General features: G+C 36.6%; 1 protein-coding gene across 2 annotated transcripts in view; it reads left to right on the top strand.

The window, feature by feature from the left end:
* The window catches only part of LOC126821016 (circadian locomoter output cycles protein kaput), an 83,644-nt gene that overhangs the window by 39,773 nt on the left and 20,980 nt on the right, over positions 1–22,891 (top strand). For both annotated transcript variants that reach the window (XM_050549263.2, XM_050549264.2), the window contains 2 exons: positions 21,548–21,601; positions 22,157–22,317. In XM_050549263.2, the coding sequence (XP_050405220.2) occupies positions 21,548–21,601; positions 22,157–22,317 (215 nt within the window). The remainder of the gene's footprint in view (positions 1–21,547; positions 21,602–22,156; positions 22,318–22,891) is intronic.

The following is a 22,891-nucleotide window of genomic DNA, read 5'->3' as shown; positions in this document are numbered from 1 at the left end:
GATGGTGAAATTTAATGGTGGTCTGCCTCCATAGTAGTGGGGATTAAGCTGTGAGAAATTTTCCGAAAAATGAAAATCACAATCCATTACTTTCAATCTCATTAAAAAACAGATCCTATTTCATTTCGTTTTTATAGTTTAAAATTTCGTTTTACTTGTCTTTACTACACTAGGATCTGGAAGAGTTGTAATCATTGACGTGTTCTGAATGATGTGAGCTATTAGCCAATGAAATGGCGTGTTTTACACTGAACTGTGGGTAATCCATTAGCAGGGTTCCCGCGGTCCTTGAAAATCCTTGAATATCCTTAAATTTAAAATTTCATTTTCAAGGTCTTGAATATCCTTGAATTTCGCGGAAATAGGAAAATATCCTTGAATTTCAGTTGAGATCCTTAATTTTGTTTCAAATGTCTTCAATTCCTTTTAAATATGAGATTATAACGATAGTTGGTAATGTTTTGGTTATTTTTATAAGATGAAAAATTGTAACTTTAGGCTAAAAAATGTCCTTGAAAATGCTTGAATTTGACGTATATTTATCCTTGAATATCCTTGAAAAAATGTTTGACGAAGCCGCGGGAACCCTGATTTGTAACATCAATGGTGATTGGTTAATGAAATGTCTGACCGCATAGGGTCAAAAACCGCTTGTATGACCTCTGACGCGACCTATCACTACAACCGGTCAGATCTTCATGTAGTGTAGGCCATCGAAAGTATAAAAAGAACGAAACGAAATATAGATCTGTATTTTAATCTGATTGCGTTACTTTATATAAAATTGATCTTTGGTAAAATATAAAATGCGGACCAATAAAAAGGCTTGAAAAACATCTGATTTAAACCAGATCCCCCTGTATTCTGAGTTTTAGATTAAGAAGTTCGTGACTCATTGGATACTGAAATGTCATTAATTCATGAAACTGAGTCTGAAATGTCAATTTTGTTATTCTATTTCTTTTGATTATATGATCGTATTGCCTCCTTCATTAAATAGTCTTCTCTCAAAGAGTCTATTCATTCCCCTTGAGTCTCAAATTTGTTAATATTTTTTGCAATTCTATAATTTTTGTTTTATGAGTATTGCATCTTTACCCTCTTCCTTATAGCATCACTATGTATACAGACACACGAACAACTGAAAGGTTGATTGTTTTAGTACCAGACGGAACCTCCCAGTACAACTGGTCAGATCTTCATGTAGTAGAGACCATCGAAAGTATAAAAAAACGAAGCGAAATATACATCTGTATTTTAAAGTAGCTAAGTCTCTAACTCAATATCATCAAAAATCTTCGACATTGAAAACACGATTTATTTGTCGGTTTAAATCAACATTGATGTTGTGATCTTACCGGGAAAAGATGGCCCTCAGATATATAAGACAAAATAAACATTTTACAATTGGTACACGAATCGTTTACCATAATGCGTTTCAGCGCCTATTGGAACAAGGGACTCAAAAAACGAGGCTAGACATATTCCACAAGGCATGTCAAATGGTGACGTTATATTCTTATCTAGAAAGCATGCCCGATAAATACTATCGGTGTAGACTGGAATAACCAGAAGCTAGAGATTAAAATTCGATTGAGAATACTGGCGTATGTCACCGAACGTAACTGATTAGAAATTATAGTAAAAACAGAAACGATTGAATGTAAAACAATTTATATACATTCACATATTACATTATTACGTGCGTTGCGACCCATTTGTGTCAATTTCTAGGTCCCAAATATAAACGACTTAGCTCTTTTAATCAGATTGTGTATAAGACTTCTGTGTAACAACTTACATACGGTATATCTAGGTTCAGAGTTTAGAAATTTGACTGAAATTTGTCAGTATTTATTATCTATTTTATTATAGCGAAAACTGTCAGCTCTTTATCTTATCTTACACTAATGTCCTTTTAACTTTCCACATCCCTTCAGATGGCTGTCTTGACAATAATCAGATTAAAACTTTATTCCGTTGACACTGATCCTAGGTTTGCGAGTTCTTAATCATCTTCAACATTCATTGTTGTCCCGGAGGAAATACATTTTTTAAAAGTGACGCTAAGATATTTGTTGTTGTCCCGAAGGAAATATATTAGAAATTTGTAAATCATGATGTTAAAGAGTTTTGAAATTGGTTCCATAAATAGACATCTCTGTCATGATTTTTTTTGAGAAGTTGTGTATAATAATAAGACACTGTCTGTTGCTAGGGTGATATGATTTCTGCACATGAAGTCATTGGTAATGTGATTGGTAACGGTCGAGCAAAGATTCGTCTTGGGTTTGCTCCAGGGCCAGTCATTTTTCCTCCTTGAGGACGTTGAAGAGCTAACCTTTATTTCATCTTGGGGGGGTGAGGTGGGGGGGTGGATGACTGAATAGTTAGCGTGTCTGCGTTGTATTATAAGGTCTGTAATTTAGTCAACTGGCATGGTTTCGATTCCTCGGTTGTATGTGACAAGGAGTAGGATCACCTGTTCAACCATGTGGGTTTACTCCCACTGTTAAAGACTCCTACACACAAGCATATTATTGAAATAAAATTAAACCATGTCTTAGTCCCAAAATGACCTAGTTTGTGTTGAGTGGACGTTAAACCCCATCTCTCTCTCTCTCTCTCTCTCTTTCTCTCTCTCTCTCTCTCTCTCTCTCTCTCTCTATTACATCATAAGGGTTTTGGAGGGTAGAGCTTTGATGCTTGAGGGTATTTGATGCCTAATAATTGATTGCACTTACAGGATGTTTCTTGCCAGTCGTGTATCTCTGACCAGCTTTAAAAACTCTAATAGTAAGTGCAGGAGGACCGCACTACACGTACAATTTTTGTAAAACAAAAATCTACAAGATAAATCTGCGGACAAGACAGAAAATAGACATTGCACCAAATAAACAAATATCAAATTAAGTGAATGGATCCTTGGGCCAGCCGTAAGGGTCCACAAATTTTCTCACTCCGGATCAAACTAAGGATTCTTCTGGTCAGTGAACCTGTGTCTTAATCACTGAGCCACCATGGCTCTCTATTCATTATAATAGTAACTGCAGGAAGACTGCACCACACACAAGCATCAACCAGAAGACAAACGTGCGGACACAAACTACCCAAAAACAAATTCATATACATGTATTAGATCATTAGTTAAATACAGAACCGCATCAGTGTATTATGCTATCATGTAATAATATCTTGGGGTATACGATTTCTGGTTAACTTAACATCATGCAAGATCTGTGACGTCGAATAACGTTAATAAAGTTGATATTAATATCACAAATGATTATAAAACCATTCATCTCAGACAATTGAACTTTATGGAATATATTGTCTGTTGTTACTTCATCAAATATTTATTGTAATATATTGATTTATCATCCTCCAAAATAAGATACGAACTCAGAGTCTCTGCAGAGAGAGAGAGAGTGAGAGATAGAGAGAGTGAGAGATAGAGAGAGAGAGAGAGAGAGAGAGAGAGTGAGTGAGTGAGAAGAGAGAGAGAGAGAGAGAGAGAGAGAGAGAGAGAGAGAGAGTGAGTGAGTGAGTGAGTGAGTGAGTGAGTGAGTGAGTGAGTGAGTGAGAGAGAGAGAGAGTGTGAGAGAGAGAGAGTGTGTGTGAGAGAGAGAGAGAGAGAGAGAGAGAGAGAGAGAGAGAGAGAGAGAGAGAGAGAGGTTGGGTAGACAAGAGTGAGTGAGTGAGTGAGTGAGTGAGTGAGTGAGTGAGTGAGTGAGTGAGTGAGTGAGAGAGTGAGTGAGTGAGTGAGAGAGTGTGAGAGAGAGAGAGAGAGAGAGAGTGAGTGAGTGAGTGAGTGAGAGAGAGAGAGAGAGAGAGAGAGAGAGAGAGAGAGAGAGAGAGGTTGGGTAGACAAGAGAGCAAAATAGGCCATTTCGAGACTATGGCATGCTTGGGGCCTTTCACAGTTGGAGAAAATACAAGAGGGCCCTTTCACAGTTGGAGAAAATACACAAGGTTAGGCCGGCAACCCTACGTCATTTCAGGACTAACATGTGGTTCAGTTTCATTTCAATAATAGGCTTGATCATAGGGGTCTTTAAGCAGTGGGAGGAAATCGGAGGATGAGGAGAAAATGTACGAGGTTGGGCAGGTGCCACAAAATAAAGGATGGTTGGTGGCACGGACAAACATAGAAATATTGGATTTTGTGCAAATCACCCTAGTTACGTATGTAATATGAATAGTAGCATATTTACTTAGAAATGTGGGTTAATAGTGATGTGAAAAGATAACAATTCCAATTTAAAGTTGCCACTTCTCAGGGACGAATTATACAGATGGCAGCCATTGTACAATTTGTATAAATGCCTTGTATACTGGCAGCCATTGTTTAAGTGTGTTGTACACTGGCAACCCTTGTTCAAATGTTTTATATACTGGCAACCCTTTTGTAAGTGTGCTGTACACTAGCAACCCTTGTTTAAATGTTTTATACACTGGCAACCCTTGTTTAAGTGTATTGTATATTGGCAACTCTTGTTTAAATGTTTTGGGGATCACGGTGGCTAAGTGGGTAAGGCGCTGGCTCGCTAGCCTGGAGGTCAGGTGTTTGATCCCTGCATTGGCCGAGAAAGTTCACCCAGATTTTCCGGCGTGGTTCCCCCTTGTCAGTGATGCAGGACGGAGGGCCTGACAAGGACAGCTGTCTAGTCCTTCGGATGAGACGAAAACCTGAGGTCCCATGTACACATTGGCGTGCACGTAAAAGATCCCCTGACAGTTGATATTCGATATAGGGCGTAGTGCCACTGTCCGGGCAAAATTTCCCTCATAGCACACTGTATGGCGTATACCCGTCTTCATTAGCCCAGCATAGGAGCAGAACAGTAGGACGTTAAACCCCATTTCATTTCATTTCTGTTTAAATGTTTGATACACGACAGGCAGCCATTGTTTAAGTGGCAACTCATGTTTAAATGTTTTATACACTGGAAGCCATTGTTTAAGTGTTTTGCTCACTGGCAACCCTGGTTTAAATGTTTTATACACTGTAAGCCATTGTTTAAGTGTTTTATCAATTGACAGTTTAAAGTAAAGAGAGAATAATCAGTCATCGTGTAGCCAAAAATATTTTTAGACTTCACATCTAGAATTTTCTAAATGAATACTAAACGTGATTTACAGATTGTAAATAGTAAAAACCACAGACCATCCGGTGCAGTGCCAGAGGATGAGATTAGAAAAATAATGACCATGAACTTTTAAAAGAGACATCCCAGTGTGGTAATATTTTAGTAAAGATAAGCAGTTTTATTAGTCGATGCTTTGAGATATGATAACTTCAATGCAGTCAATGAATTGAAAATATCGCTCTCCTAAGAAAACTCTCCCAGTTTCGATAAGAAGAGTGATTTAGAAATTAAGGAGAGTGATCTGATATCAAGAAGAGTGATTAGTTACATGTATGTGATGGGGAATGGTTCTAAGATCAGTAACTGCATGTAATGGGATCATTCCTGGTTTCATAAATTATAATAAACCCCCAATGACTATGTAAAGGAGAGCGATTTTCAGTTTTAAAGGGAGGGGAAAAAAACTCCCCTCGGTCAACATTCAGGTGAGAATCCGGTGCTCGAGAGCGATCGCTCGCCTAAAAAAAAACAATGACTGTCAATGGTGATTGACTGATAGTCATGGTGTACTTTCATTACCTTGCTCAGGTATGCAGAATGACGTATGATAATCTCTATTGCACCACTGCTGGCCCAAGACTGTACATGCTAAGTGGGAAAAACGCTGGCTCGCTAGCCTGGAGGTCGGGTGTTCAATCCCTGCATTGGCCGAGAAAGTTCATCCAGATTTTCCAGCGTGGTTCCAACTTGTCAGTGATGCAGGACGGAGGACCTGAAAAAGACAGCGTCTAGTCGTTCGGATGTGACGAAAAACCGAGGCCCCGTGTACACATAAAAGATCCCTTGACAGTTGGAATTCGATATAGGAGTAGGCCGTAGTGCCGCTTTCTGGGCAAAATTTCCGTCATAGCATACTGTATGGCGTATGCCCGTCTTCATTAGCTCAATTGGAGCAGAATAGTAGGACATTAAACCCCATATCATTTCATTTCACTTACAACTAGCCGCTGGAGGCGTTCACTTGACTCAATATGTACGTTTGTTGTTTGAAATGTATGTGTATATTGTATCCTATCGTGTGTATTTCTTTGTGTGTGGTGTGGTCCTCCTGCCCTTTTTCATATATTTGGGGGGTGGGGGGGCCAAATGGTTAGTCTGTCATAGAGTTAGCTGACGTGGTTTTGATTCCCCATTTGTACGTGACAAAGAGTAGGGTCGCCTGGGTTTTTCTAGGTCCTCCGGTTTCCTCCCACTGCTAAAGACCCCTACGCGCAAGTGAATTATTGAAATAAAATTGTACTATATGTTAGTCCCGAAATGACCTAGTTTGTGTCAAGTGGACGTTGAACCCTATTTCTCTCTCTTTTTAATATATTTTTGGGTCATCTGCTTTAGAATTAAACCATGTCAAGGTCATAAAGAATGTTCGAGATTTAAAGGATATTCCAAGGTTTAGCTGCCAACTGGTTCTCCACTTCTGCTGATATATTCACATGAATTTGCTTTGCATGCTCATTTATTAGTAGGCATGGTAACATAATTATTGTGATGCTTTTAGAAACCAGACAGAAAGAAAATGGGGAAGAATTTTTTATGCAGTCATCAATTGCTATTATCCACATATCAAGCAGAGTTTTTCGGTTTAGAACACATGGAATTATATTTTACGAATTGACAGTTTTACGAGACATGTTGTAAAACATTAGAAGCATGCTTTTATTTGATTTAGATTCTTAAAGTTAGAGTTATAGCTTTCTTGTGGGTTACCCACAGTTCCGTGCACCTCACGCCAAAAACTTGTCATAGCAGACATTTTTCCCAGGCAGCGGCACTATGGCCTACTCTTACATTGAATTCCAACTGCCCAATTCACTCTGAAAACATGAGATTGGGTAAATTGTAATTTAAATTTGGATATTGTTTACATTCTTATCTCAATTCTCATATCCTCATTTTGAATAATAAATGGCATTCCACACCAACACTGGTGTTAATTATTCATTATAAATGTTGGGGGTTTTCTTGGCTAGGAGGGATCCACGGTGGCTAAGTGGGTAAGACACTGGCTTGCTAGCCTGGAGGTTGCATGTTCGATCCCTGCTTTGGCTGAGAAAGTTCATTGGGATTTTTTTTTTCAATGTGGTTTTCCCTTGTCAGTGGTACAGGATAGAGGACCTGACAAGGACAGCTGTCTAGTCATGCAGATGGGATGAAAAAAAGGAGGTGCCATGTATATATTGGCATGCACGTAAATGATCCTTTGACAGTTGGCCATACTGCCACTGCCCAGACAAAATTTCCCTCAGAGCACACCTGTATGGCATATGCCTGTCTTCATTATCCCAATCTGAGCAGAACAGTAGGACTTTAAAACTCATTTCATTTCATTTCATTTCTTGGCTAGGACCATAAAAGTAGGAAGTTAAACGCCATTTCATTTAATTTCAGGAATATGAAAATATCAATATATAGCAGGGTAGCATATGTCTCTAATTCATTTGATCTTCTCAACCGTAAACTCGAATATTAATAGATAAAATGATTATATCTAATTAGAGTTCTCTGTGAAACTGATGATAAATCATATTAACATTAGATGCATGAGAGAATGTGATAGCTTCCATGTATGCATGGTATGATGATAAGCTATTTGACCTTTCAGGGGTCAGCGTCTAGTGAATTTATACTGTTGATTATTAATTACATATATAATATCCTTACATTATTAGAATCACTTGTTGTTGTTTATATATATATATACCAATAGGAACAGAGATCACTGACTTTATGCTGATCGCCATGGTAATAAGTAATTTGCTTTTATCTTACTGATATTAACAACATATGTACAACAACACTACTGTCAGTCATAATAAACATATCTTACAGTAAAAACAGAGAGAGAGAGAGAGAGAGAGAGAGAGAGAGAGAGAGAGATGGGGTTTAACATCCACTCGACACAAGCTAGGTCATTTGGTTTAATTTTATTTCAATAATTTGCTTGTGAAAGGAAACTGGAAGACTCAGAGAAAACCCACGAGGTTGGACAAGCGACACTACTCCTTATCACAACCGGGGAATCGAAACCACACCAGTTGACTTAATGACAGACTTCATGATACAGCGCACACGTTCTAACCATTCAGCCCCCCCCCCCCCCAGTAAAACAGACAAACATTTATACTTCTTAACCCCAGTATCGTAACACTGACAAAACAAAACATCAATTAAAGGGGCATAGTGGACGATTAGATAAAGAGTTGGCAGTTCTCAATAATAAGTGCAGGGGGACTGCACCACACATAATTTACACAGAAACAAATACCTGGACAAGACATCATATATACATATATTTGTGACTGTCGTTAGTCTACCACTTCCGGCTTCGGAGTTATGACCCCGGAGCGAAGCCGGGTATCCTGCTAGTAAACAAATAATTAAAAAAAAGTGAAAGGATCCGGGGGCTAGTCGTAAGCATTACATGTATATAGTTAAAAACTAGATCATGTAAAGGGAATTTGCTGAAAATTTCAGGCATATTGATCGAATTTGAACCGAAATATTATAATAATTGAATTTTAGGCCTAATCTTAATCCTCATTACTGAAGTCGGTATGATAAAAAACATAGTTTCGATTATCCATTTTTGGATTTAATCCAGTGAAAATCTGACAAATAGGATGACATTGAGAGATAATTAAGGTCTTTTCATGTTAACAAATGTCTAAATAATAGTTTATATAATATTTCAGGCCTAAAGAAAGACCTGCAATAGGCAGATTTAGCTCTTGAAAAAAAATGTATCTTTAAACATAATCACATTCCAGAATGTAGACAAACTTTTTATAATAGAAAGATTCTGATCGGCATTCAGAAATTTAAAAAGGTATCACTTTGAATTAGTGTGAATCAAATTGAATTAGGTTCAAGCAAAACTTCAAAATAAAAATGTTATTCTGTCATCATCCATTCAAACCTCAAAAACAACACATTATCCGGTCAAACCTCCAAAACAACACATCATCTAGTCAAACCTCCAAAACAACACATCATTCGGTCAAACCTCCCAAATAAAACCTCATCCAGTCAAACCTCAAAATAAAACCCTTTCCAGTCAAACCTCCACATGAAACCTCATCCATTTGTGAAAATGATTGACAGATGATTGTGGAAATGATTGTGGGAATGATTGTGAAAATGATTGACAGATGATTGTGGAAATGATTGACAGATGATTGTGGTAGAATAGATATCAAGTGGTTATATTTATTGTGAATATGTTGACCTTTTGATGACTGACTGAAATCAATTTATCACCGCATGTTGACATGGTTCCGTTATATATTGTCTGTGATATATAGATATATTACATACTGTCTGTCATATATAGATCTATTACATACTGTCTGTCATATATAGATATATTACATACTGTCTGTCATATATAGATATATTACATACTGTCTGTCATATATAGATATATTACATACTGTCTGTGATATATAGATATATTACATACTGTCTGTCATATATGGGTATATTTCACTGCCATATAATGTGGATAATGTACAATTATCGTGGAAACATTTCCTGTTTTATTTAATTCTAACATGATTCAGATCTACTGTTATCAGTGTTGATTAAATGACTGCCGTTTATAACAGGTGTTTTCAGCAATAACCATTTCTACAAAAATATCTGTTCATTGAATTAATTCAGTAAATATTTCAGTAAAATAGTTTCTGTCAAAGTTATATCTTTTTTTTGTCTTCAATGGAACCGAGTTGATTTATTAGCAGAATGATAAACGCTGACTGCTTTGACAATTTATCGATTTCCCTCCAACATCCAACACGTCCATCGTGTTACTTCATCGAATAGATAATTAAATGATGTCATAGAATCTAGGACATTAACTGTTAGTCTTGGTGTTCTGTAGGAAGATTGGGTCGTCAAATCGTTAGCTTTAGATCGTAAGGTCTGTCATAGAATCTAGGACGTTAATAGCTAGTCATCGAATAAATAATTAAATGATGTCATAGAATCTAGGACATTAACTTGGTTGTATGTTGGGAGATTGGGTGGTCAAATCGTTAGCTTTAGATCGTAAGGTCTGTCATAGAATCTAGGACGTTAACAGCTAGTCTTGTAGCCTGTTCAGACGCTTATTTTTAAACCAGTTCATAATCACTGGGGTTTTTAAGACAGCATCGTGTTGCGTTCACACGTACTATAAGCCAAACCAGTTGAACTATTCTGACCTCTTTGGTCGGAGGTTAGAGTTAACTACGCATGGGTAGCTTCATATTCTTTATTCGGTTCTAGCACGCTTTCGATAACATTGGCACTGTCTGACCCCGATATTTTCACAGGAATGTAACTAACTGCGTACTGCGCATGCTCAAAGCAAGCTGGAGCCGGGGTTTTTAAGCCAACCTGTTCAGACGGCTAAGATGAACCAGTTTAAAATAAAAAGCCTTCTCGAAGACAGGTCACGAGCTGGGTTTTTTAAACTGGTTTATTTGAACCACATTTGCATTCAGACGCTGGTATGTGACGAGTGCGGTCGTTCGCCCAACGTCATGGAGTGGTCTAACACATTCTTTTTGTATCATAAGATCTGTCATGGAGTCAAGTAGAACGTTGAACCCCATTTCATTTCATTTCACACGTTCCATTCTATCATATCTTTAATTACGTAACAGAATGGTGATATTGCAACATGGCCAACCTTGACGATGTTATGAGATTTCTAGAGGACAAACTGGCTTGAATCTGACAGGTTGATTCGATAACGGGTGATTTGTTGACTGGTTTAATGTGAGTGAAAATATTGATCCAAGGAAGAGAAGAATCGTATTAGTTTGTTGTCTGCTCGACTGGAAATCCTTCAGGAATTTTCTCTGATCAATCAGATGTCTTTAATCAGCAAGGTCGGCGTGAATGAAACAAAAATATGAATGAACACGATTATGAAACGTGAAGGCTACAGCTGGGTATGAATGAATCGTGAAGGTTTCAGCTGGGTATGAATGAATCGTGAAGGCTACAGCTGGGTATGAATGAATTAATCTTGGGTAGATGTGTGAATGGGTTTAATGTCCTAATTTCCTGCTTTAACTGGGCCAATAAAGTTTGGTATCAGTGTACTATGACCAGGAGAGAGAGAGAGAGTTTAACCTTCACTCGACACAAACTAGGTCATTTCAGAGCTAACATATGATTCGATTTTAATTCATTAATTTGCTAGTGCGTTGGGGTCTTTAGTAGTGAGGGAAAACTGGACGACCCAGAGAAAATTAATTTTTCATTATATATTTTTTTAACTATTATATAGCGAGAACTGTCAGCTCTTTAATTAACTAATCTTACCATAATGTACCTTTAATCTTCTGGCTTGATTCAATTGAGGCTACAGTGTCATTGTATCACCGATATCTCGGCTCAGAGTGAAGTAATTTTCAGCATATTCTGTTTTAATTATCTATTTTGTAACTATTATAGTGATAACTGTCAGCTCTTTATCTGATCTTACCTTATGCCCTGTTAATTTATATATTTCCCTACTCCTTGCTCCGTAACTTACTTACTGTTCTCAGGTCTTGCACATTTGATAGTAAAAATAAAAACTTTATAATCCTTAATAGATTAATGGATTAACTAATGGATTAACTAATGAATTAACTGTTCAATAAATATTATAATTCATAATTACAGACATAGATTAGGCCTTGTGTTCGGGACCTTGGTTTTCGTCCCATCAGAATGACTAGACAGCTGACAAGGACAGCTTTCAAGTCGTTCGGATGGGACAAAAAACCTGAGGCCCTGTGTATACATTGGCGTGCACATAAAAGATCCCTTGGCAGTTGGAATTCGATGTAAGAGTAGGACATAGTGCCACTGCCCGGGTAAAATTTCCCGCATAGCACACTGTATGGCCATCTTCAGTAGCCCAGTTTAGGAGCAGAACAGTTTTGGTGCAGTTTAATGAATGAATAAAATCTTGATGAAATGGATGAAGAGATAAAATGGATATTTAAAAAAGTTGATTTTATGAATGTTTGAAAGAAAGAATGAATAAAATCAATGAATAAATAAATATCTTGGATGAATGAAATAAATGTTTAAAAAAAAACATGGCAAGATAATTTCGTTAAATATGTCTGGATACAGAAAGAATAGACAGATGAAATAATTGATTGACGTTACTTAGTTTCACGTAGACACAGACTGAAAAATTAGAAAGTAAAATAATTTAGAAATAGAAAGCTAGAAGCCGATTTATTTGTAAAATATAATTATCTGGGTGTATGTTTCCGTATTGATCCATCTTTTTATAGATTTAAAACCCGTCTCATTAGACACTATTGTCCATCAAGTATGTTTTAGGTTGTTTTTTTTACAATTTTTAGTAATGTTAAAGTTTGATTTGATATTTGTGTACAGAGGTTTGAGATACTGGTTTATGAAAAATAAATTTTTCAAAATAGTTTTCATATCTTCACCAAGAGTTAAAAACCTAGACCGAGTTTAAAAATGTTGATGTTGTAAAGAAACTGTACCCAGTTATTATATTTGAACAATAACTGAAATTTTTATATGTATAATTCATTTTTACACGCCCACATTGAATATAATTTTACCGATTATTATTTGAATTTTTTCGGATTCCAGTAACAAATGTCAATTATCTATTACATTTATTATCAAAGTTCTGATCTCAGAAATAATTAAGCTAATTACAGGTACATTTATGTAACCTGAGAAAAGTCTCAGATAACCATTTTGTCTGTTTTAATTCTGGTCCTCGTTAAGCCAGTTGGTGCTGAATTGTATCACTGAGTTCCATTATTATCAAACTTTTATATTTAAAATCGCCAATTCCAATTGTGTATTTTTCAGACAATCCAATTTTTAACAGCCTAATAAATTCATGCTAATTAACATGTACTCAAATTGATTATTTAATTAAAGATACCGTCCCACGTACAGACTGTGTGATTAAAGATACCTTCCCACGTACAAACTGGGTGAATATAGATACCTTCCCATGTACAAACTGGGTGATTAAAGATACCTTACGAAGTATGTGATTTGATGATATATTTGGACTAAAAACATATTCAAAGTAACCAATATATCAAACATTTGCTTCAAATCTTTCTCAAAACTTTTTAAAGTGAAAAAAAACTACAGCATGCTGTAAATATATATTGTCAGCAGACTTAATTGAGGGAAGGCCCATTTAGCCTACAGATTGTATTTGTCATTTTTATACGCCCACATTTTCATGTGGACGTATTATGCCGTCGCCCCTGTCCGTCCGTCCGTCCGTCCGTCCATCCGACCGTCCACAATTTGTTTGTGGACACTCTAGAGGTCACAATTCTTATCCGATTTTGACAAAACTTGAAATATAGGTTTATCTCCAAACGATCTCGGCTGCTTTCGATATTGGCATGTATCGGATCGAAACTTCATGGATTATGGCCCCTGTTTGTACGAAAAATCACGTTTTTAGCTTGTGGACCCTATAGAGGTCACAATTTTTATCCGATTTTGTTGAAACTTGAAATGTAAGTTTATAACCAAAAGATCTCGGTTCCTTACGATATTCGCGCATATCAGACAATAACTTCCTGAATTATGGCCCCTGATTGTACGAAAAATCGCGTTTTTAGCTTGTGGACCCTATAGAAGTCATAATTTTTATCCGATTTAAAAACCCATATTATTATATCACCATTACACCCTAAGGCTGACTGAGTTCGAATTTCGTGAAAATTGGTCCAAAATTGACAGACAAAATGGCCGCCGTTCGTTCTCAAATAGCGTAAGAATATGGTATATCAAGGTTGTGGACCCTATAGAGGTCACAATTTTTATCCGATTTTGTTGAAACTTGAAATATAAGTTTATAGCCCAAGGATTTCGGTTCCTTTCGATATTCGCGCATATCGGACCATAACTTCCTGAATTATGGCCCTTGATAGTAGGAAAAATCACTTTCTTGTCAGCTTGTTCTCTGTCCATCTCTCGAAAATGTGGGCGTATCCTGCCTGGCAGCCGCTGGTTTGTTGTCTATTTACCATACATATCAAATTAAATTCTTAGATTATATTGTGCCGTTTAATCGCAGAATAGGCCCTATGATGTACGTGTGAACCCCTCACTCTTCCCACAATGGCCAACATTCGATCAAGAAATAACAAGCCCTCCCCAAGTAAAGTTTTCAGACAATACGCCGTCAGGTTGCAGGTAGTGATAATTTTTGCCCAGTGCTTAATTGCCTCGTGTGTTTTTCAGAGATTCCAGTATTTTCTAGTAAGATTAGGCATCTCTACTTTCTATTTATACATGTACCTGATTTGTCTTATTTTTATTGGAAATATCTACCCTATAAATACTTCCATTGGATTTTATCTTCAAGACAACAAAACAAAAACATCAACATCAAATTATTCAGAGAACTATATACATGTACCGGGTTGGTGGTGCTGTAGCTTGTTATACACCTGTACCGGGTAGGTGGTGCTGTAGCTTGTTATACACCTGTACCGGGTAGGTGGTGCTGTAGCTTGTTATACACATGTACCCGGTAGGTGGTGCTGTAGCTTGTTAAACACATGTACCCGGTAGGTGGTGCTGTAGCTTGTTAAACACATGTACCCGGTAGGTGGTGCTCTAGCTTGTTATAGCTCCAGCAATAGATATCACATTTTTGTCAATACTTAACGGAATTGAACCATTATTGAACTAATATTCTCATTTCGTCACATCTTTGTAATACGAAATTGAACCATTTTTAGACTGATAAATACCAAACAAAATAGAACCATTATTAAACTAATATTCATATTAGAGTTTCAACTTTCACAATATAGAACCATTATTGAACAGATATTCATATTAGACATTCAACTTCAACAATATTATAGTTTCTAAGCGATTTCTCAATCCCTCAAATGATGGTCATAGGTTTAAATATATCTACATGTAATGTTGACTAGATTATCAGAAAACTGTACAGTGGTTGTTTAACTAAATAAAGAAAAAAATTAATGTTGGAAATTGATCTAAAACCATTCATAAGATAGATACAGCTGATAAATGACTTGGGTTTAACTTATTTGTGGTGTGTTTTTTGAGTAGTGGTCAGATTCAGAGGTTGTATTAGTTAATAGACCCAATAGTCTGGTTAACCATGGGAGGTTTTTATTAGTTAATAAATCCAATAGTCTAGCTAACTATATATGCCTACAGCATTCTGTACAGAATCTCCTGTTCTAATTTAGCAAATGACCAGGCTTTGAGTTCACAAAGCAATCTCCGACTTTTAATCACTGTTCATAAGAAATGTCTTTGATCCAGAAACACAAAACTTTGCACATAGTTTCTTATTGATGTAAAGGATACATTAAAACAAGAAAAGTTTTATAAAGGGCTATATTTTAGTTAAAATAAGGCGAACAATTTTGAGTAAATTCTTAACTTAAGTCTGAGAATGTTTTGTGGGGGATTTGATGGCTGAATGGTTAGCGTGTGCACGTTGTATCATAAGGTCTGTCATTGAGTCAACTGACGTGGTTTCAATTCCTCAGTTGTAAGTGATAAGGAGTAGGGTCGCTGTCCAACCTTGTGGGTTTTCTCCGGGTCCTGCAGTTTTCTCTCACTGTTAAAGATCCATACACGCAAGCGAAATTTTATTGAAATACAACTAAACCATATGTTAGTCCCTAAATGACCTATTGTGTCGAAGGGACATTCTACCCTATTACTATCTCTCTCTCCCTTGTTAATCCCATCCTAACAACTAGGCATTTTATCCTTGCCAGACCCTGGGGCCTGACACCACTGGAAAATCAGTCTGGAAAATTTTATTATACGTAAGTTTGTCATAAGCATGTAAAGTGCATTTGTAAATAAAACTACCCCCCAATTAAAACTATCCCATCATATTTAATTGAAGTCACTCTCTTTATATGTTGAGGTCAGTGTGATCGTGAGAAGGGGTTGATTAGCTGCCAGCTTGTCAGGATTTCCTGGTGATGTCAAGTAGACTAGATTGAGTGACCCAGACGCTGAGTGCATTCACTGTAAACTAATATGACATTCAAGGTTGTTTTTTTTTTTTTAAACAAAATTTTATTTGGAGAACTTCAAAGGGCGAAGGCTTGTTAGTACATGTACATTAGTTAACTTATGTAAACCAAAGTATTTAAACATACATTATTCAAGAGGTAAATCTGCCTATTGCAGGTCTTTCTTTAGGCCTGAAATATTATATAAATTATTAAACATATATTATGCAAGAGCAAAATCTGCTTATTACAAGTCTTTCTTTAGGCCTGAAATGTTATCTAAATTATCAATTAGACATTAATTAACTTATCCAGACCATAATAAACTCTTGATGTCAAGGCTAGCCTTCGATGTTGGCTGGATTAGATTCCTATATGCCGCTAACGGCTATTGATAATTAAATCAATAAAAGCGGATAATCGAGACTATGCTGTTTATATTAATGATTTTAGTAATGATGACCAAGACTATGCAAAAATTTCACCCGCTTCTTTCTCGACTCATAGTGGATCAATTTGACTGAAATTTTCAGCAAATTACCTTTACACTATCTAGTTTTTAACTATTATAGCGAGAACTGCCATCTCTTTATCTTATCTCCCATAATGTATCTTTAATTAGGCATTAATTAACTTATCCAGACCATAATCAACTGTAGATGGCATCGCTAGCCTGCAATTATTCAGTATCTTCTTCTTTAAACATACATTGTAATAATCATATTAAACATGCATTATACAAGAGCTAAATCTGTCTATTGCAGGTCTTTCTTTAGGCCTAAAATGGTATCTAAATTATGAATTAAACATTAATTAACTTATCCAGGCCATAATCAACTTTTGATGTCATCTTATCTTTTCGATTGACATTGGATTTGAATCCGATCTGCTGTTCAGAGTCTGTTGATGATTAAACGCAATAATGGTTAGTCGAGACTTTGTTAATTATCGTGACAGCGGTAACAATGACAATCAAGGCTACAGTGATTTTAAAATAAGGTTTTCTTGGCTTAAGAGTGAAGCAGCTTGACTGAAATTTTTAGCATAATCCATCTACATTATTATCTATTTTTTAACTATTATAGTGAGAACTCCCAGTTCTTTATCTAATCTCCCATTATGTATCTTGAATATTTGATTACCGGTAATAAAGTGTCAGTGGTAGATAAGAGGTCGACAAGGACTGTCGTTTAGTCAAGTGGTTTTGATTCCCCGTTTGTAGGATCGCCTGTCTAACCTTAAGGGTTTCTCTTGGTCCTCCAGTTTCGTCTCACAGCTAAAGACCCCTACACTCAAGAAAATTAATGAAATCAAATTGAACCTTATGTTAGTCCTGAAATGACCTAGTTTATGTCGAGTTGATGGACGTTAAGCTCTCTCCTCTAAGGACGTTAAAAGGGTAAACATACCTCCAGGACTCCACCACAATTTATTTAGCCGTTGCGCAGTGTGGAAAATGTGACTGAAAGATTTGTTGCTTAGCAGATCAAATGCAACTGAAAATTTGATTTCCCAGCAAGAAATCTTGCTTGTTAGTATTAGGCCTATCAAGAAATCTTGCTTGCTATAAATAAGGCCCATCTGAATACTAGGATGATTTTGTTTTCTTGCCTGATCATAGACGTCCTGTTGCCTATACAGGATAGAGAGTCTGGCAAACAACAGCATCTAGTTGTTCGGATGGGACAAAAAACAGCATCTAGTTGTTCAGATCTTGTGTACACATCACATAAAGAATCCTAGTCAGTTGCTGCCCGGACAAAATTCCCCCCCCCCCATAGGATTTTAAAGGGACAATAACACTCGTGCTGGCTTGACAGCTCCAAAAAATAAAAAATAGCCTTATTCTAAGTACTAGATGTGTTAGTGTCCTACTTGTTGTGTAAATTATCCATTAAATCCTATTTTACTTGTCCAGAGGGTTCAAAAATATTTTTAAATCCAAGTCACATTTGAAAAGCTTTACGTCAGGCTTTTCAAATCATTTAGTTGAATTTTTCCAATTTTTTAAATTAGGTGTGTTAAGATGAAATTTGTATCATCAATTAATTGGAATATTGTAAAATAGTGCAATTTGTTGACCAGAATAAAGATTGGGACATATTATTCAGTTACAACAAGAGTGGTATTGAGCCTTTAAAAGATCATTTTATTTCATTTATCCATTCTGTTGCCTCAAGTTGCCTGGTGCCCATTTTTACGAACCCTGTACAATGCAGGCCTGTATCTAGCGGGGAGGGGCAAGGCGGGCAGCCCAACCAATGTCACTCAGCGTTACAGGGCACCTATACTGATATGGGCAAGTTGGTCGTTGGTTTTGTATTGCGTCCAATGGAAAGGGTGCAGGTTTGGCTAGCTACAGGCCTGGCATCAGCCATGTTACCTGTTTGATGTTTTCATATATTTTACCTATAAATGGTTAATTCGTCCGTACTGTTCTTGACAATTGTTAACATCAACCTTGTTATTATCTGTTCCTGGTTTGGATTGTTTTATGCAAACACCTGTAGAATTTGACCGTATCGTAATAACGAAACCCTGGAGTTTACACCTGATAAAGGTGAATTAGGATAGGTCTGTTTATTGACAAACTTCATGTCAGGTGTGATAAGGGCACCCAGTCTCCTTAAAGCTGCATTATGTAGGAGATATAAATCTGTCTATTGCAGATCTTTCTGTTGACATCAAATTTTATATAAATTACTAATTAGGCATTTATTAATTTGATTAAAATACAGATCTATATTTCATTTCGTTTTTTTATACTTTCGTTTTGTTTTGTTTTTTTATACTTTCGATGGCCTACACTACATGAAGATCTGACATGTTGTACTAGAAGGTCACGACAGTGGTTTTATGAGCAGCTTTTGACCCTATGTCGTCAGAAGTTGATTAATCAATCAGCGTTGATGTTTCTAGTGGTTTACCCACAGTTCTGTGCATCGCGTTCTCACTTCAACAAGAACGCCCGTTATATAACAACTCTTCCAGATCCTAGTGTAGTAAAGACAAGTAAAACAAAATTTTGAACTATAAAAAACAAAACGAAAAAGGATCTGTGTTTTAATCAGGTTGGACATTCATTCACATGCCAAGCCCATAGTCAACTCTCTAGATCATCGGATGGTTTTGATTTTCAACGGACTTAAGCACAAATGACTGTTAATAATTTAATTTAAAAAATGGATAATCGAGACTTTGTTTATTATCATAACAATAGTAGCAATGACAATCATGACCTCTGCTCATAATGAAGTAATTTGACTGAAATTTTCAACATATTCTCCTATCATTATCTATTTTCAACATATTCTCCTATCATTATCTATTTTCAACATATTCTCCTATCATTATCTATTTTCAACATATTCTCCTATCATTATCTATTTTCAACATATTCTCCTATCATCATCTATTTTCAACATATTCTCCTATCATTATCTATTTTCAATATTTTCTCCAATCATTATTTATTTTCAGCATTTTCCCCTTTTACTATCTAATTTTTAACTATTTTGGCGAGAGCTGTCAGCTCTTTATCTAATCTCCCTTAATAAAGTAATTTGAGTGAAATTTTCAGCCTATTCCATTTACATTATCTATTTTTGAATTATTATAGCGAGAACTGTCAGCTCTTTACCTAAATCTTACATTATGCATTTTTAAAGCGAGAGAACGCTGAGAACTGGCAGCTCTTTATCTAAATCTCACATAATGCATCTTTAAAAGATTCATGAATAATTGTTTGCATAGGTTAAAAGATTGCGAAATTTGCACTCAGTGTGAATAGGTGCAGACGTGAATAGGAGTAGGGATACGTGCATGAAGGATGTAAAGTTGTCTATCAAATAAACAGACCACATCACAACCTCACCATGTGCTCTTTCCTACATAAATAATAAAATAGGAAAATCTTGTACAGATGTTTACGATCAATTCAACCAGACGGCCATTAAGATACACAAAGTCGCCACATAATTTTGGTTATTTTTTTTTTTATTTTCAGGAATCAATTTTACTCAGTTCACCTGTTTTATTTTAATCTTTAAAAACAGTGGTGGAACGAATTAATTTGATTATTTTGTGAAGTGGGTGATTGGGAATGAATTAAATTATTTTTGAAGTGGGATGGGGTGGGGATGGAGTGAATGAATTAGATTCTTTTGTGAGGTAGGTTGGGGTGGGGTCGGGGTGGGGTGAATGAATTAGATTATTTTTTGAAGTGGGGGGAAGGGTGGATGAATTAGGTTACTCTGTGAAGTGGGGGGGGGGGGGTAATGAATTTGTTGATGGATTTATGTCTGTGTATACTCTTTAAAACTGATGATGAATGAATGAATAAGATAATTTAATGTGGAGGGATGAATGAATTAAATAATTCGATGAGTAGAGGGATGAATGAATTAGATAATTTGATGTGATGTGGAAGATAATTTGATGATGAATGGATTAAATATTTTGAGAATGGGAAAAATATAATTCTATAATTTTGTTATGGATTGAATCAGATGAATGATGTCCGACATTGAAGTGTATTAATATAAAATATATTAGTCACAAAATGATCAAACTATGGTGTTTAATAGAGAGAGAAAGAGAGAGGTGGTGTTTAACGTCCACTCGACACAAACTAGGCCATTTCGGGACTAACATATGGTATTTAATTTTATTTCAATAATTCGCTTGCGCGTAGGCGTCTTTAGCAGTGGGAGGAAACCGGAGGACCTGGAGAAAACCCACGAGGTTGGACAGCCGACCCTACTCCTTGTCACGTACAACCTGGGACTCGAAACCACGCCAGTTGACTCCATGACAGGCCTTATGATACAGCGCGCACATGCTAACCATTCGGCCATCCAACCCGCCTGGTGTTTAATAGACATTAACCCTCATTCCATTCCTAAAAGCTTGGTAGAATCTCTTATTGGTTTTCAGAATAGGCGAGCCACGGTGGCTGAGTTCATAAGATGCTGGCTAGCTAGCCTTGAAGTCGCGGGATTGTTCCTAGTGTTGGCCAAGAAAGTTCATCAGGGCCTGACGAGGTCATTTGTCAAGATGTTTGGATGGGACGCAAAACTAAGGTCATGTCTACACATTGTTATGTACGTAAAAGACCCCTTGGCAGTTTGAATTCAATATAAGAGTATGACCTTGGTTTTTCGTCCCATGCGAATGACTACACAGTTGTCCTTGTCAGGCCCTCCGTCCATCACCTCTGACAAGGGGAAACCACGCCAAAACAATTTTTTATAGCCCAGGTGCTAAAGATGGTGGACAAACCTACTAGGTGATCAACGGGTGAAATAAAGCAGTGGATTAGAATCTTTGTGATTGATTTATTGATTGATTTATTGATTTATTTATATTTTATAGATATGATGAGATTAAATGGAAGAAGTGATGAAGTTTTATATTCAAGTGAAAATGGTAATTAGATCATCAGATATCATTCTTTATCATTATATTTCTAAAAATCTGGGTGTGGGATGAGGGGTAACTTATTCATGAAAAACTTGAATCAACTGTACCATTGTCGAGTACATGTAACATATTGGCTAAATATTGATTGGTTACTATTACTTTCCATTAGTTAACATCAGTTGCCATTAGTGCACTGGTTTCCATTAGTTACCATTGTTTGCATTAGTTGCCATTAGTTAGAATGGATTCCATTAATTGCCATTAGTTAACACTGATTTCCATTAGTTAACATTGTCTGTTATTGAGTCAAGTGGCATGGCTTTGATTCCTTGCTTGTATGTGACAAGGCATACGGTCCCCTCTCTAACCTCATTAATTGTGTCCGGGTCCCCCAGTTTCCTCCCACTACTAAAGACCCCCCACGCATAAGCATATGTTAGTCCCAAAATGACCTAGTTTGTGTTGAGTGGACGTTAAACCCAATTTCTTATTCTAAAAGAGATAAACAATTTGATTAGTTGAGACGAAAAGGCTTGTTTATTTTGAACGTGAATATTTCAGAATATGATGAAGGGAAAACTTCCTCCTGTGTTCTTCCACCAGGTCTGTTTGAAGGAAATTTGATGCTGGATGCTCTGGGTGGGTTCCTGATATTTGTCAGTAAATCAGGGAACATATTGTTTGTATCAGAGCAAGTAGAGGAATATCTTGGTTATTCACAGGTAAGGTGTTACACCTATCTCTGTCCTTAACCCTTGAACCTTTACCCTTGACCCTTTACACTTGACCCTTTACCCATGTGATGCCAACATGTGCACTCGACCTGTTTTTTTATTTTTTTACCATCAAAGCAACTAAACAAGGTTAGATCTAATTGATAAGGCCAACTTCAAGTTTGGTCAAAGGTCACAAGATGTAAACAGGGTTAGCACGTGTACGCTGTATCATAAAGTCTGTCATTGAGTTAACTTGCGTGGTATTGAATCCCCGGTTATACTACATGACAAGGAGTAGGGTCGCCTGTCCAACCTCGTGGGTTTTCTCCGAGTCCTCCAGTTTCCTTCAACTGCTAAAGAACCCTACGCGCAAGCAAATTATGGAAATAAAATTGAACCATATGTTTTCAATCCAGAAATGTCCTAGTTTGTGTCAGTGGACGTTAAACCCCATTTCTCTCTCTCTCTCTCTAATCCTCTGTATCCGTTATACTCCACTATACCCTGGGTTAATCCATGGGGTATTCAAAATATCTGCCCTTGATCTTAGCTTCATTCTATGAACCAATCAAACAGTATA

The sequence above is a fragment of the Patella vulgata genome, chromosome 5 (genome assembly GCF_932274485.2).
Source record: "Patella vulgata chromosome 5, xgPatVulg1.2, whole genome shotgun sequence".
In the NCBI taxonomy this organism is placed as follows: Eukaryota; Metazoa; Mollusca; class Gastropoda; family Patellidae; genus Patella; species Patella vulgata.
The sequence above is the reverse complement of the archived record's forward strand: the minus strand, read 5'-3'. Positions and strand labels throughout refer to the sequence as shown.